The sequence below is a fragment of the Triticum urartu genome, chromosome 6, assembly GCF_003073215.2.
Source record: "Triticum urartu cultivar G1812 chromosome 6, Tu2.1, whole genome shotgun sequence".
Lineage (NCBI taxonomy): Eukaryota > Viridiplantae > Streptophyta > Magnoliopsida > Poales > Poaceae > Triticum > Triticum urartu.
Genome location: NC_053027.1, coordinates 156,577,307 through 156,592,455, shown reverse-complemented (window position 1 = coordinate 156,592,455; position 15,149 = coordinate 156,577,307). Strand labels below are relative to the sequence as shown.

General features: G+C 44.8%; 2 protein-coding genes and 1 pseudogene across 2 annotated transcripts; 2 read left to right on the top strand and 1 right to left on the bottom strand.

Annotated features, from left to right (window-relative positions):
- Positions 1 to 259: 259 nt before the first annotated feature.
- On the top strand, positions 260 to 2,863 carry LOC125517535 (cyclase-like protein 1). Its single transcript, XM_048682737.1, has 6 exons — positions 260 to 872; positions 1,270 to 1,314; positions 1,668 to 1,740; positions 1,853 to 1,950; positions 2,115 to 2,185; positions 2,430 to 2,863. The coding sequence occupies exons 1-6, from the start codon at positions 335 to 337 to the stop codon at positions 2,553 to 2,555; spliced, it is 951 nt and encodes a 316-aa protein (XP_048538694.1). The 5' UTR covers positions 260 to 334; the 3' UTR covers positions 2,556 to 2,863.
- Positions 2,864 to 3,069: 206 nt separating this feature from the next.
- Positions 3,070 to 8,305, top strand: LOC125517536 (annotated as a pseudogene).
- Positions 8,306 to 8,586: 281 nt separating this feature from the next.
- On the bottom strand, positions 8,587 to 11,778 carry LOC125517534 (probable glycosyltransferase At5g03795). Its single transcript, XM_048682735.1, has 5 exons — positions 11,255 to 11,778; positions 10,502 to 10,788; positions 9,776 to 10,008; positions 9,484 to 9,641; positions 8,587 to 9,103 (listed from the first exon to the last, which is right to left on the bottom strand). Exons 1-5 carry the CDS (start codon positions 11,690 to 11,692, stop codon positions 9,002 to 9,004), a joined length of 1,218 nt encoding a protein of 405 aa, XP_048538692.1. The 5' UTR covers positions 11,693 to 11,778; the 3' UTR covers positions 8,587 to 9,001.
- Positions 11,779 to 15,149: the final 3,371 nt, after the last annotated feature.

The window sequence follows — 15,149 nt, the reverse complement described above, 5'->3', positions numbered from 1 at the left end:
TTTGGTGGCCTCGACTCATCGATGTTCGGCCGTTTACCTCAAATGGTGCTTTGTTGTTTATCGTTCTTCTTATTTGTGGTGTTTGGGGTGTAGCTGATCTTCAGGATCTACCTATCTAGCCTAGAACGGCAAGACCAGCGTCCGACGAGGAGACGTCCATCCGATCGAATCAGTTTCTGTGGTTGGTTTCCAGGAAGCGGCTCTTTCTCTTGTCCAGCTTTGAAGCCTGACAGAAGCAGGCATCTAATTTGCCAATCTAGTCAACCGAACTCGGTCCGTACTTATCGGCAGCCCCTTGTCCCATCCAGACTTCCGGTACCACTGTACTGTACCAATGCCAGAGCAGCAGTTTCCTGGTACTACCATCACTCCCCACTCCCCAGAGTCCACGGAGTCCAGCGTGAGCGCTCGGCGCAGCAAATCGGCAGCCATGGCCGCGGCGGCTCTCACCCTCCTGCTGCTGGTGCTCCTCCCGGCGCGCCATGCTCTCGCCACGGCGGCCGGCGACGCGCACCCGGGCTACGCGGGCGCGGAGGCCGACACCTGCGGGGCGGCGCCCGGCGGCTCTCCCCCTTCCGGAGGAGGCGCGGCAGGCCGGCGCCACGGCCCGGCGCTGGAGGAGTACGGGGGCGGGCGCATCGTGGACATCACGCACGCGTACCGCCCCAGCATGCCGGCGTTCGCGCCCGGCGCGACGGTCGGCCCCCTCGTGCGCCTCAAGGCGTCCATGGAGGACGGGTCGGAGTACAACCTGTCGGAGCTCCGGATGGAGTGCCACATGGGCACCCACGTCGACGCGCCGGGCCACATGAACCAGGCCCACTTCGCCGCCGGCCTCGACGTCGACACGCTCGACCTCGATGTCCTCAACGGTGAGCTGAGCGTCCCTGGTTTTCTCCGATCGGCGATCAGAACTAGGCTTTGACCATTTTTGTCAGTCTCCGGCCTGCCGTCTTTGCACATATATATGATCACCTTGGTTAAATGGTTGGCTAGATGATGAGATGGGGAATTCTAGATGCCAATTCATAGAGGCAGCACGGCAGCATGGATTGCGGCCGCCTGACATCATTTTCTTGTAGCTGATGTCCTCTGAATCTGATTCGGAGTAGCTGTAGAACAAACTCTGTCCATTAAAATTGTTTATAAAGGACAAAAGACTCTTGTTCATTGACAATTAGCATTTTCTATATATTTTTCCGAAAGATTTCCCTGCTAAACTTCATTGAAATTAGCATTGACAATTGACTTACTCTTGTTCCTGGACAGGTCCTGCCTTACTGGTCGATGTTCCAAGACACACAAATATAACAGGTAGGGTGTGGGGGAAGTCTTCTCTCTCTTTTTACAGGGAGCTCAGCTCTTCTATTGCATCAATGATGATGAATCACCCAGCTAATGAACTTCTTCTCATATCATGTCACAAGATTAATTTAACATGACATGAAAGAAACATGTGCATTACTAATGTGGTTATGTATTCAGATATTGGTTTCTCCATAGAATTCATCCTGTTTGATACAAATCCAGTAAGCTGATATTCTTACTAAAACCAACATCTGCATTTTGAAAAAAAAAATTGAGTGCTGATATTCTTACTAAAAATATTTGATTCACATCCACGTTGTCTAGTATTTGATATATGATGCCCCACTAATTCTATGCAGCTGAATCCATGAAATCCCTAAATATACCGAAAGGTGTTCGTCGTGTTCTCTTCAGGACATTGAACACAGACAGGTATGACCTCTTTAAGAAGAGATATTCAAGTAGATGCTACATTCTTCACCATATCGCCAGTCGATCTTTCTATAGGCTGTATTGAACATGTAAGTAAGCAGATGATATGTAGGGGGCTCATGTGGAAGGCAGCTGGTGATATGAGTTATGTTGGATTTACAGAGGATGGTGCACAGTGGTTAGTTGACAACACGGACATCAAGCTAGTTGGTAAGTATACGGGAGCTGTATTCGTATTATAACATATTTGCTAGAACCATGTGCAATTGTGAACTACCTAGGTTCAGTTGGTTCATGCCCTTTGGTGGCTCAATATATGCATTTACTTGCCTTATCTGGTGTGAACCTAACATATGACATTGGCAATTCTGCAGGGATTGACTATATATCAGTTGCTGCATTTGATCATTTGATCTCTGCCCATGTGGCCTTCTTCAAAAATGCGGTAAGAATAAGATGCTGCCCTTTAATGATCTCAAAGAATGTGAATTTGAAGCCACCCTTGACTGGAGCCTTGGTTCCACAAATTCCTTGCTAACCAACCTCTTTTGGGGCTACAATGTTTCTATACACTATTTTGATGCTTCTCTAGAGAACATTAAATTCACATATCAGTGATGAACTTACCGTCTTAGCAATTGCACTATTGATTGAAACTACCGGTTGGTTTACTTACTCTGTTCTGTCAGGATATCATCCTAGTCGAAGCCCTGAAACTAGACAACGTGAAGACTGGACTATACACGCTGCACTGCTTACCTCTGAGACTGGTTGGCTCTGAGGGCTCACCAATTAGGTGCATTCTTATCAAGTGATCACCCATGGTGCATTCTTATCCGAGTGGCTGCTCTTGCCAAAGGCCGCAACGTATCGTGCCCGCAGATGCTACAATATCTTTGTCCACGGTCCGTCCTAGTGGAAAAAGAGAATGCCTCTTGTCATGCATACAAGTTTGTATTGTAAAATGAACAAAAGAAATATAGCAGTACTACGAATAAGCAAGTACTGCAAGACAGACTTATAGCGACTCGTGTCAGTCTGTAACCAATGATGAACCACACGAATTTGTTAGCTGTATAATTTCCAACCGGGTTCAGTAATTTTCAAGTGCATCTTCCTCTCAGGCAGTTTCTGCAATATTTCGACTCGACTCGCCTGCTACCGTTGCTGATACGTTGGACTGTTCTCTGTAATGCTAGCGTGCCATACTGTTGTAATATGTATATCTGCAGACCCCGCAAAAAAAAATATGTATATCTGCAGCTACGTTTCTTGTAAAGCAAAATAAGTTGCATGCCGGTGAACATGTGTAAGTAGTACAATCTTTTGATATGAGTTCTCATTCTTCCTCTGGGTGTACATGGATGAGTGATACAACAGGTGCACGGATGGTTGACAGATACATACTATTTGCCGGGGAGTGTTTGAACAGTCTAAAATCCTGTGGTTTTCAGACACCGCCCCTCTCACTGTCCGTTTGTCTCAATCTCAACCAGCCGGCCTGAGAAAAGCTCGGTGCGTGCTTCTCCATTCATCAGCATTGTATTGACCACCAGAAGTCAAGGAAAGAGCTGCAACTTGCAGTAACCATCACAGCCCAGAGAGTCCGCAGTCAGCGCTCGGCGGCATGGCGGGCCCGCCAGCTCTCACCCTCCTCCTGCTGGTCCTCCTCCCGGCACACCAGGCTATCGCCACAGCAGCCGGCGGCCGGAGGCGCGGCAGGCCGGCGCCATGCCCCGGGGCTGGAGGAGTACGGCGGCGGGCGCATCGTGGACATCACGCACGCGTACCGGCCGGGCATGCCGCCCGACGCGGCGGCGGGGCCCCTGGTGCGGCTCAAGGAGTCGATGGAGAACGGGTCGGACTACAACTTGTCGGAGCTCCGGATGCCCTGCCACATGGGCACCCACGTCGACGCGCCGGGGCACATGATCCAGGCCCACTTCGCCGCCGGTCTCGACGTCGACACGCTCGACCTGGAGGTCCTCAACGGTGAGCGTCCCTGGTTTTCTCCGATCACAACTAGGCTTTGACAATTTTTGTGAATCTCCGCCCTGCGGTCTCGCAAATAAACCCTGGTTAAATGGTTAGCTACAGCATCTCAAAAGATCCCTCAAAAGTTGCATTTGAGAAAAAATATATTTTAGAAAACTAAATATCAGCTGCCAGATTCTCTAAACATATCAAAAATTTAACTTCTACTCCTCAAAACTTTGCACCATTTCCCTATTTTAGGCTAAGAGGAGCAAGTATCTCCATCTCCATCTCCACTACTATTAAACAAGCAAGTTATGACAGAAACATTTAATATCAGCCTTCCATTATCTCAGATCTGATGACCTACATTGCTCTAGCGCCGTTGTATCAATTAAAGCAACATAGTTAGCAATCAAAAGACACCATCGTCTCTGCTTTTTTTTATAAAAAAATCGAGTTGGTGATGATGGTGTACCTGCCATCTTGTAATATAGACTGTCCGGTATATCTGACAGATAGAAAGCAAATTATGACAATTTTACAAAAAGATACCCGCACATCTCTCCATATTTACAGATAAGGTCTTCTCTCGTTCATCCTTATCTCCCATAACTTTATTGTTGAGCAATTAAAAAAAAGCCTCTGGAACAATCTGGCATGGTGGCCACTGCCGGCGTCGTCCATCCCCATGCCTTCGCTCAGTCCGACCACCAATCACCACCACGCCCTACTCCTCCTCACCTTATCTCTCATGTTTCTCGAGATATCATTAGTTTTTACACATGAGATTACTCCTGCATGGGTCAATCACAACAAGTGTTCTGTAAAAAAAACGCATCTTGATGTTCCGTGTAATGCACGGGCATTTTGCTATTTAGCATTAAAAGAGCATCGTATGTATCAATCAAATCTAGCATTCCAAAAAATAAAGCATAATCGAAATCACCATAACTAGCATTTCAAAAGAAAAAAAAATCATATCAATCAAATCACCGTAACTAGCATTCCAAATAGTAAACATCATATCAATCATTCAAATCACTGTAATTAGCAATCGAAATAATAGTAATTTATCTCGCAAAAAAAAGTAATTTGGAATATTTCCAACCAGTCTACCTCATACCTTGACCACGACCCTGTAAGACGTGAACCGTGCCACCACCGGTGGCCTCCGCCGACGCCCTATCGCGCCTGCCATCATCATCCCACCACTGAAATTTTAAGTTGTAGGAAACTTACGCATAAATCTGAACAATGATCAACAAGAACATACAAGGGACCAATTGAATAAAGTAAGTGTCGAGCACCGTTTGCAGGACTGATTATAGTAAATCTGAAGAAACAAAACACGTATTAATTAAAAAGTCCAAACATACAAGGGACCAATTGAACTACTAGTTAGTAAAAATTGAGGAGCCGCGCCGCCAAACCCTAGCCGACACCTCCCATAAACCGTTTCAACCGTCGTTGCCATCGATTCGGCTCCCATCGACCCCTGTTCGGGCCGCCGTCATCGTGCCCCAACTCCATTGTGCCACAAGGCTTCCTTTCTAGGGAGCTTAGTAGATGTAGTGATAGTGATACATCTTACTTGTGATGGACTAATCCATATGCAAGATAACATACCATTTGTCTGACCATGTGAAGCATGTATCCTATTAATGGTTAACATGGGAGAATTTGAATCTTCGGGACATCAATGGCTCAGTCCCTAGTGATGGGGCTTCAACGCGATTTGAGAGGGGGATAAATGAGTCGTAAATAGAGTTGAGAGGGCTAATCTAGTGTACTTATGTTAAATTTGACCCAAATGGTGTTAAATATAAGACTTTTTAGATCTACTTTAGTGATATAACAAGTCTTATATTTCTTTACAGAGAGAGTATGTGTTATACTATGTGTAAATTTAGTAGGGGGGGGGGGGGGCATGGCCCCCTTTGGCCCTCACTAAGCTCCACTGGTGAGTGGATCTAATATCAAATACTTACCAGATCCACAGAAAACACCATGTCGTAGTAGGCCTTCTTTATGTACCATTCATGTCTCGTAGGTCTAACATAGGCTGCCCATGTAATATTAGAAAAATTGTAGCCGCCATGGAGACAATGAAAGCCAATACATTACCATAGACTTTTAAAAGCAAATCTCTCCGCAAGTGTCGGTGAACCATCAACCATGTAGCCGCCAGGTACAATAAAAGCTACAGCAGAAGTTACACACACTTCATATCTTGGGCTCGCCCCTGAGTCCCTCTCTTGGAGAACTATAGATGCCAATTCATGTGGGCAACACGACAATCGATTTTCCTTGTAGTTGATGTTCTCTGATCCGGAGTAGCTGTGAGACAGGATCTGTCCAAGTTGCTTAAGAAGGGCAAACAATATCGCAAAATGACTTCTATAGGGACATGGTAAGCCTTTGGCGTACTCTCAAGATAAAAGAACTATATCGCCAAATGCCCTCTTAATATTTTTCGACCCAAAGATTTCCATGCCAGACATCATTAAAATTAGCATGGTACTAATGAATGATTTATTAATGGTCGACTTATTCTTGTATCTGGACAGGTCCTGCCTTACTGGTCGATGTTCCAAGACACACAAATATAACAGGTAGGACCTGGGGATGTCTTTATCGAAAAAAAGGACCTGGGGATGTGTTCTCTCTTCTTTTACATGGAGATCAGCTCCTCTATTGCATCATCGATGATGAATCACCCTGTTAATGAACTTCTCATATCATGTCACAAGACTAATTTAACATGGCATTAGAGATACATGTGCATTCTAATATGGCATCGTATTCAAATATCACTTACTTCATGTTTTCTTTACGGTGGGTTGTTGCAAATTCAGTATGCATTTACCAGCATCTTCATTTTGAAAAAATGGGAAGTGCTAATACTCTTTACTAAAAATATTCGATTCACATCAATGTTGTCTGGTATTTGGTATATCATGGCACCATTAATTCTATGCAGCTGAAGCAACGGAATCCGTAAGGACTTCTTTGATTCGCAAGGATTTTAAAATACAAGAATAGGAAAAACACATGATTTTAGTGTTATTGTACACATGAATATATATGAACAGAAACCGACAAGAATTAGCACCAACGATCTGATACACCGCAGGAAAACGAAGGGCGTAGAAAAAGAGGTTTGAGTGGATAGAAACTTTCCTCCAAAATGAACTGCAAAGGCTTCCTTAGGAAAAAAATCCTAAGGATTCCATTCATGTGAATCAAAGGACCTACATAGAGAAATTCCTAAGGATTCAATTCCCCTCTAACTCCATGCAGCTGAAGCAATGGAATCCCTAAATATACCAAGAGGTGTTCGTCGAGTTCTCTTCAGGACATTGAACACAGACAGGTATTGGCCTCTTTGAAGGGCAAATATTCAAGTAGATAATATATTTTTCACCATATCATTACTACATGCATGTAAGCAAATGATCTGTAGGGGGCTCATGTGGAAGCAAGGAGGTGATATGAGTTTTGTTGGATTTACGGAGGATGGTGCACAGTGGTTAGTTGACAACACCGACATCAAGCTTGTTGGTAAGTAAACAGGAGTTGTACTTGTATTGCACCAAATTTGTAAGGACCTTGTGAAATTGTGAACTGCCTAGGTTCAGTTAGTTCATGACCTTTTAACTGGTGGATCAATATATGCATACCTTATCTGATGTGAACTTAACATGGTGATGTTGGCAAATTATGCAGGGATTGACTATATATCAGTTGCTTCATTTGATCACTTGATCACTGCCCATGTGGCCTTCTTAAAAAATGCGGTAAGATGTGCCCTTTCATGGCCCCAAAAAGAAACCCATGTGAAATTGAAGCCACCAGTTATAACCTCATAGTTTTGCACTAGCCTCTGGTCATATGCTGCTTATTCCCCAAGTCTGACAACATGTTAGTACAACATTGCATGTTGACAAATTGATCAAAGTCTTGGTCCCACCAATTCCTTGCTGATCAACCTCTTTGGGGGGAACAATGCTTGCTTACGATATTCTAAATTCTAATGCTCTTCCAAAGACATTTCACATGTCGGTGACGAAGAACACAAATAAATTGCCTTCTTAGAGACAGCATCGTTGATCGAAAGTGTCGGTTGTTTTACTTTACTTTGTTCTGTCAGGATATCATCCCAGTCGAAGTCCTGAAACTAGACAACATCAACACTGGACTATACATGCTGCACTGCTTACCTCTAAGACTGGTTGGCTCCGAGGGTTCACCAATCAGGTGCATTCTTATCAAGTGATCACTTGGCGGCTGCTCTTGCCAAAGGCTGCAATGTATCGTGCCCACAGATGCTACACCCTAGCTAATGTCTTGGTGCACAGTCCATATCCGTAAAAATAAAATGCCTGATGTCATGTATACAAGTCTGTACTGCCAAATCAACATTCATATTTAGCATTGCTAGAAATGAACAATGCACTTGTAGACCCATGGTAGTCTGGTTGCTCTGCCGCTGCCACGCTGTAACCATGTTGAACCACATGAGTTCAGCAACTTTCAAGTACATGTTGGCATGTTGCGCTCAAGCGATTTCTGCAATATTTTGACTCAACATGCCTATGATGAAATCTGTTAGTGCTACTACCATTGATGATACATTGAATGCTTACCGTTTGAGCCTCTGGGTGCACATGGATGATAGTGATGCAAAAGTAACATGAAAACTGTCATGCACAGCCATATTAGCCCCCCCGGGTAAAACCGTATGAGCCTCTGGGTGCACATTGATGCTAGCATGTCAATCTGACATGTCTCTGCATTTACCATCTCATCCGTAATAATCATATATATGAGTAAAGTAGTTGGATCATGTCTCGCAGGAGCAAAAAGAGGTGATTATGTCAATCTAATATATCTTTGGATGCTTACTATCTCATCAGTAACAGCGTACATTACTTTACAAGAGTAGGTGCAAAATTTGTATAAGCATAAGCGATTACTCAGGCAGATCAGTATATAGCAAAGCAAACTACAAAAGCAATGCCACAGAAAGGACTCGAATATGAGGGGAACCAGCTAATCGAAGAATGGCTAATGAATCTAATAACTACAACACCATTTGAGCGATATCGTCGATTGCCAACATTTCTATGTAGATGTTTTCCGCTGCACCAATGACCCATCCAGCTACTAACTACAAGAGCGAAGAACAGGGGCCGCACTTGGTATATCACAAGCAGGTAGACCTATAACATCATTCTGATGGATCACGCCATTATGTTGCAAATATTGAGCGTGAAGCCTTGAGTTAGTACTTGATCACATGATGCCGCAGCCACAGCTCATACATAACCATGTGGAATGCATCATAAGGAACAGGAGGTGAGTGCCATACAAAGTGTTTCTGAACCTGCAATCCCAAGTTAACATATTAGTATCGGACCGCACTAGAATTTTGATAACCATCTGGTTTTTGATGCACTACAGAAGAAATAAAATAGCCAAATCAAAGATTCCACTACTCAGTTCTTCACTCTTGTTTTTTCAGATTACAGCAGGTCAAGTCAAGTGACACATTAGAAACTCAGCCAACGAACAAGCTCTTGTTACTTTGTACCCTGATCTTCTAGATTATTTTCCATCACAATAAGATTCAATATTTAACAGCGTCCTTCAGACCGTGAATAACTACTCTATCTTGTACAGTAGATAAAGGAAGATGAATGCATAAATTGGAAGTTCTATAATGACAAAATCTACTACTCAATTATTTACTCAAAAGATGCATACCTGAACTAAAGATTTGTGCAATGCAACAAATTCTTGCTGTGATATAGATTTCAGGATACTCTTTAGTTCATATACGTCGCGCTCCTTAAGTACAACCGCGAACTTTCTCCAGTCAAGAACATCATTGAAAGGCAAATCATAGTAGTCCGACAAAATAACTAAAAGGACGCAATAGAGATAATTAGAAAATAATAATATGGGGATCACTAAAAAATTTGATTGCCCATGAAAGGGGAATAACAATAAGGAATGGTCATGGGTGCCATGTATTTTGCATGTCAAAAATACTAACCAGGGACACAGCCATAATGTATTGAATCAGATATACGAGCACTATTAACTTGAGAGCCACCAGGGCAGATACAGAACTTAGTACGGTAGAACTGCTTCTGATAAACTAGCTCGCCAATAGCTCTATTAATCCGATTATTGCTAATAGCAAGTTCTGTATCATTCTCCCAGACTCGTGCCAAAATAACTCGTATTTTCGAGTTGCGATGACCAGCCCAAAATCCAAGATTTGTCCTGTTTTCCATTGCAAAAGAAGCAATTTAAGATACAGATATGTCAAGAGTGCAGATAGATGTTTACGCTGCAGTGGCGACCAGTTTATGGCTATCAATTACGAGTAACTTCCAAATTCCAATATGCACTAGAAGAAAACATTTATCACAGTTTAAAATCATGTGCACAAACAAATCAGATTCAAAGAGTATAAACCTCAATGCATAAATAAGGAGACAGTTGGGTAATAAGAGTCTGTGTTTCACAAAATTTCTGACACAAAACAGATTCATTTTGCAAGAGGGTATAGTTATTAGAGTCATACTGGAAGGCACCAAGCCACTAAGTCTAGAAAAAAAAGTACTCAAGAGTTCCAAACATTTAAATACTATGAATTTCTGACGTGTTTCAATGAAATAAAAACTAGCATACAGAATTTTTTTCTTTTATATCACATATAGAGGCCATTATAATTACATTATATAGCACAACAAATAGGAAGTGCCATTTCAACCTGTTTTCAATGTCATTCCCTCCTTCAGGTAGAGCAAATGGCTGTAATACTTGAGGCAGAGCAACATCCTTATGAGGGATAAAGTCAACATTATAGCTTGGCGAGCAGACAGCTCTAATAGAGTTCTTCACCATGAACGGAAGTCCTTCGAACGCCCTCACGCCTACATCATGGCATGCGACAAAGAAGTGGTCCGCTCCTAGTGTGCGGTTCCAGTAAGGGTACTTGCTTATCAAGCCTTCAACATAATCCTTAACTATCATTGTCATATTTTCATATGAAGTACCCTGCAAGACTAAAAATGATGCATGTAAATAAATATCAGAGCAATTCAATCACAAAATCAGAAGAACACACACAAAATAACCAGCGTGTGAAATTCAAGTCACTTCTGGTCATACAGCTGTTCGCTAAACTTAAAAAGAAAAACAGTTCAACCATGCCTATCATAAGAAAGAATAATTTTCCATTACTTTTGCGAGCAAGCAAGTTGAAACACCGAACATCTTACGTCAATATATAGCCAACCAATTCAAACAGCATCTCTACAACATCGTTCTACTTTTGTTTCAGCTGTGATCTGTGTACACATTAACTAACATACCGTCAGAATCCATATTACTTCAGAGTTTGACAATGCGCGTAGCTCGCCAGCCACACAGTAATATCCGAGTATACCAAGAACAGTACAATACTGAAGGCGTTATAATGCGGTAAAACGAGCAGTAGGGTTACAGAGAGTGTAGGGGGGACCTTGCCGCGCATCTTGTGGGGCGAGATGGGGACGAAGAAGAGGTCGGCCTTGTCGGGGTCTTCGGTACGAAAGCGGCTCTCCCGGATGTTCTGGAAGAAGTATCCCTCGCTGGCGTACTTGCCCGTGAGCTTCCGGGGCGTCTGGTAGAAGGTCTTGGGGTCGCCGTCCGGGTAGATGTAGACCTTGAAGCTCCGCTCCATCTCCGCGTACCCCGCCGCGAACGCCTCGGGCGAGTGGTAGACCGAGGGGCGCGACGCCGGCAGAGGGGAGGAGAAACGGAGACGGCGGGGTTCATCTAGGGGGAGGGAGGGGGCCGCGGCGGGGCGGAGCGAGCGGAGGGAGAGGAAGGATATGGAGAAGAGGGCTACCGCGGCGAGGAGGAGGAGCGCGCGGGGGAGGGGCGAGGAAGCGCCGGCGCCGGCGAGGCGGCCGGCCATCGCCGGAGGTGAGGAGAGGAGTGGAGCGAGGGAGTGATGCGGGGTGCGGATTGAAAAGGAAAGGCGACTCGAGGGTGTTTTCTGTTAACAAAGAGGCCGTTTAGATCTTCTCATTCCTCTGCGATCCTTTTGTTTTTCCTAATAAAAACTTATTTATGTCCTGGTCGATCTCAAGCGTTGGTTTCTGGATAAACGGCTCTCAGTTTGTGCACGCTGTCATCAATATTCTTTTTTTTTTGCGGGAGTCATCAATATTCTTGATACACCACAGCAAGCAAGCCAAAGAAAAGTACTATATGTGCATGCAAGAGCATCTTCAAAGGGTGATGTAAAACAACGACCTCCAACAGATGATGTATCTCTATTTGGTGCCAAAAATTTACATCAGCCCCAAATTTTAACTCCAAGTGGAGTATATATTTGCAACACAACTAGCAATTGCCAGTGGCGAATCTAGCAGGACATTGGAGGGTAGGTCTAAAACATAAATTTCCTAAGTCTAATTAGCAAATGCATTGCAATTGTTGCATGTAAAGCACCAGAATATATACTTGTCAAGTGGTATTTTTAGCTTAAATAGGATTTTTGGAGGGTAGGCTTAAGCCTGTCGAAGCCTCCCTAGTGGAATCGCCACTGGCAGCTGCCCTAAAACAAAAACGGTTGTGGCGGGAACCCAGCACTCACTGTGAACTTTCACCACTGTCGCGTCGCCTCACCCTGCCTCCACGTCGGCCACCGTGAAGCCTCTCGTCCCATACCGCTCCTCGGCGATCTACGTCGCGGCCGCCCAACCCCTCCGAGCTGGCTACGTGGTTGTGCCATCCTACCGACGTTGTCCACCCCATCCCATCCCTTGGTGTTGTCCGTCGCGGTCATCGAGTTCGTGCCGGGAACCCAACCGCCACTGTGAACTTTCACCACTGTCGCGTCGCCTCACCCTGCCCCCACGCAGGCCACCATGAAGCCTCTCACCCCATACCGCTCCTCGACGATCTATGTCGCGGCCGCCCCGACCCCTCCAAGCTGTGATGTAGGGTAGAACCCTAACGGCCCGATCTTTCACAAAAGGAGCGGATCCCACGAATAACACGAAGAACACGGGGGAGAAAGGAGAGAAAACACAAGGGGAAACACTCAAGAACAAGTCCAATCACACATCCACTAGACAATCAAACACACAAGATCCACAAGGTACATGAACAACAAAGGGAAAGATACAAGGTAGAGTTCATCTCCGTGAGGAGGTCTTGAGGGGGGCCACCCAAGAGGGGGTCTTGAATCCGCTTGGGAGGATCTTCTTCGAGGAGGCACGATCTCCGTGGAGAAGGTAACCAAGTGGATGAGCAAAGCTCTCACACAAACATGAGCTAATCCTTTGCTGACCCTAGAATGGAGGAGGGGGGTGAGTATATATAGTAGCAGCCGCGAAGGGGTAAGTGAGGGGCGAATGGGTACATGGGCCTTGGCCCGAGTCTCTGCGCGCAGGTAGGGCCGGAAGTTCCGGGGACGGTCGGAAGGTCCGGGCGCCGGAGGTTCCGGGCGAAGGTCCGGGCAGGGTCCGGGCTATCTAGAGAGTTGGCACACTCTTGGACGGCTTCGGTGCAGCAGGGCCGGAAGCTCCGGAATGGCCAGAGGTTCCGGTGGCCGGAAGTTCCGGGCAGCGGCCGGAACTTCCGGGCTTTCCAGAAACATGTCCACGTTTCTTCTTCCTTCTCTTCCACGCTTCCCTCGCGGATGGTGTAGTTGTTCCTTGGCGCTTGCACTCCTCCTCGACATTCGTGAAGCTCCGACAATACCTATGCATGCACACGGGAGGAGTGTCAAGTAGTATACCATCCTCAAGAGGGTCAAGTGAACACGTGTAAAGGAGATGATTCACCTTTGTGTATGTGAAGTAGATGTCGCACGTGTCACTTGACGAATGAACTCTTGACATGGTGATGTCTGCATCATCCCCTCCCCCTTGGGAAAGATCCGACCTCGGATCGAAATCTAAATCACCGTGGGAAAGAGATGGCGTCGCCGTGTAGAAGTGGTCGATCACCAAGTTCTCGTCATCTTGAAGCTTGAAATGGGCACTCTCCAATGTCGCACCGTCTCGTGATTCCTTCAAAAGGAGCAAGGAGAACAAACACTTGAAAAAACAAATGCAGTTAGCGTTAGTGCAAAACCAAGCATTCAAGAGGTGATTCACCCAACAAGTGTTGTCATCAAGCATAGCATATGGTGTGACAAAGGATTGTGACATGGCATGTAAGCACAGAAATTGAGCACAAAGAAGGACATCATGGAAACAAGCATGTAAATGTGAGGTAGTGATGCAAATATGTGTAACAAGAGAAGAAGCATCAACCTCATGGTCATAGCGATCATGCATAAAGCGCTCGACAAATGGTTGATGGTAGGCATAGGAATCATTCACAACACCAAGTAAAATGAAGTGTCTAAACACATGGGTCAAGTGCAAGACAATCCAAGCATAATGTGCATATGGTGTAGTGAAGATAGTATGGCACTCACAATAGAAAGAGCAATTGTTCATCATGTGTGAGGCAATCAAGACAAGCATGTAGCAATCAATGGTACATGACATATGTGAAGTGATGACATTGTTGCAACCAAACATGTGAGAGGAACAAGTAATCCAAGAATTTGATGCAACACACAAGGCATATATATCATGATGCATGGAATGGTGAAAATGACAAGTCGAAGCAAGATCTCTAACATGTGTGCAATCAAGTGGTCCAAGATGAACAATAAGTCTCATGGGGCAAGCAACACAAGTAGTATGATCCATAATATCCATGATCATGGTTTGGGGGTTCTCAAAAGAGAAGGATATCACCTTGAAAGCATGTCCTTGTGCATTCTTCACAATGCCGAAGCACAAGCAAGTGCAATGTAGAATCGTCGTGGTAGAAGGTGGTTCGCTCTCAGGAGCTCGGATTGTCAACTCACGTGACGTGGAAGTTGACACAAGGTCCAAGTATCCTACACATGCACACAACAAAACAAAGAACATATGCGCATGGTAGATAAACACATCATCCATCATGATGGTTCTCTTCTCTTGCACATAACTATTAGAAGCACAAGTGCATGAACAATATGATGCAACAATGGCAATATTCATGTCATGAGGTATATGGTGCAAAGAAGGAAGACAAGCATGCTTCACAAAAAATATGTCAAAATCTCCAAATATATGCGAGAATGCTATGGGGGCAATCTCATTAGGAAGACTAAAATCATGGTTGCACTCAATACATGGAAAATCATCTAACATGAGAGAGGCAACATATATATGGCGATATATGACGGCAAGCAATAACAATCATGTGCAAAGCATGTAGATGGTTGTCATCAACCGCATGAAGTGAGGAAGTATGAATCATTGGTGATGCAACAGAAGCAAGCATAGTAATCAAGTCATGCAAGCTAGTAGTGCGAAGAT

What these genes read in the sequence shown, in the direction of transcription:
- LOC125517535 (XM_048682737.1), top strand. Translation starts at nt 335, where the DNA reads ATGCCAGAGCAGCAGTTTCCTGGTACTACCATCACTCCCCACTCCCCA. An exon ending in CACGGACATCAAGCTAGTTG is followed by an intron (nt 1,951 to 2,114) that starts GTAAGTATACGG and finishes GCAATTCTGCAG; the next exon opens with GGATTGACTATATATCAGTT. An exon ending in TGGCCTTCTTCAAAAATGCG is followed by an intron (nt 2,186 to 2,429) that starts GTAAGAATAAGA and finishes CTGTTCTGTCAG; the next exon opens with GATATCATCCTAGTCGAAGC.
- LOC125517534 (XM_048682735.1), bottom strand. Translation starts at nt 11,692, where the DNA reads ATGGCCGGCCGCCTCGCCGGCGCCGGCGCTTCCTCGCCCCTCCCCCGC. An exon ending in CCCACAAGATGCGCGGCAAG is followed by an intron (nt 10,789 to 11,254) that starts GTCCCCCCTACA and finishes TTAGTCTTGCAG; the next exon opens with GGTACTTCATATGAAAATAT. An exon ending in TGCACAAATCTTTAGTTCAG is followed by an intron (nt 9,104 to 9,483) that starts GTATGCATCTTT and finishes TTGGGATTGCAG; the next exon opens with GTTCAGAAACACTTTGTATG.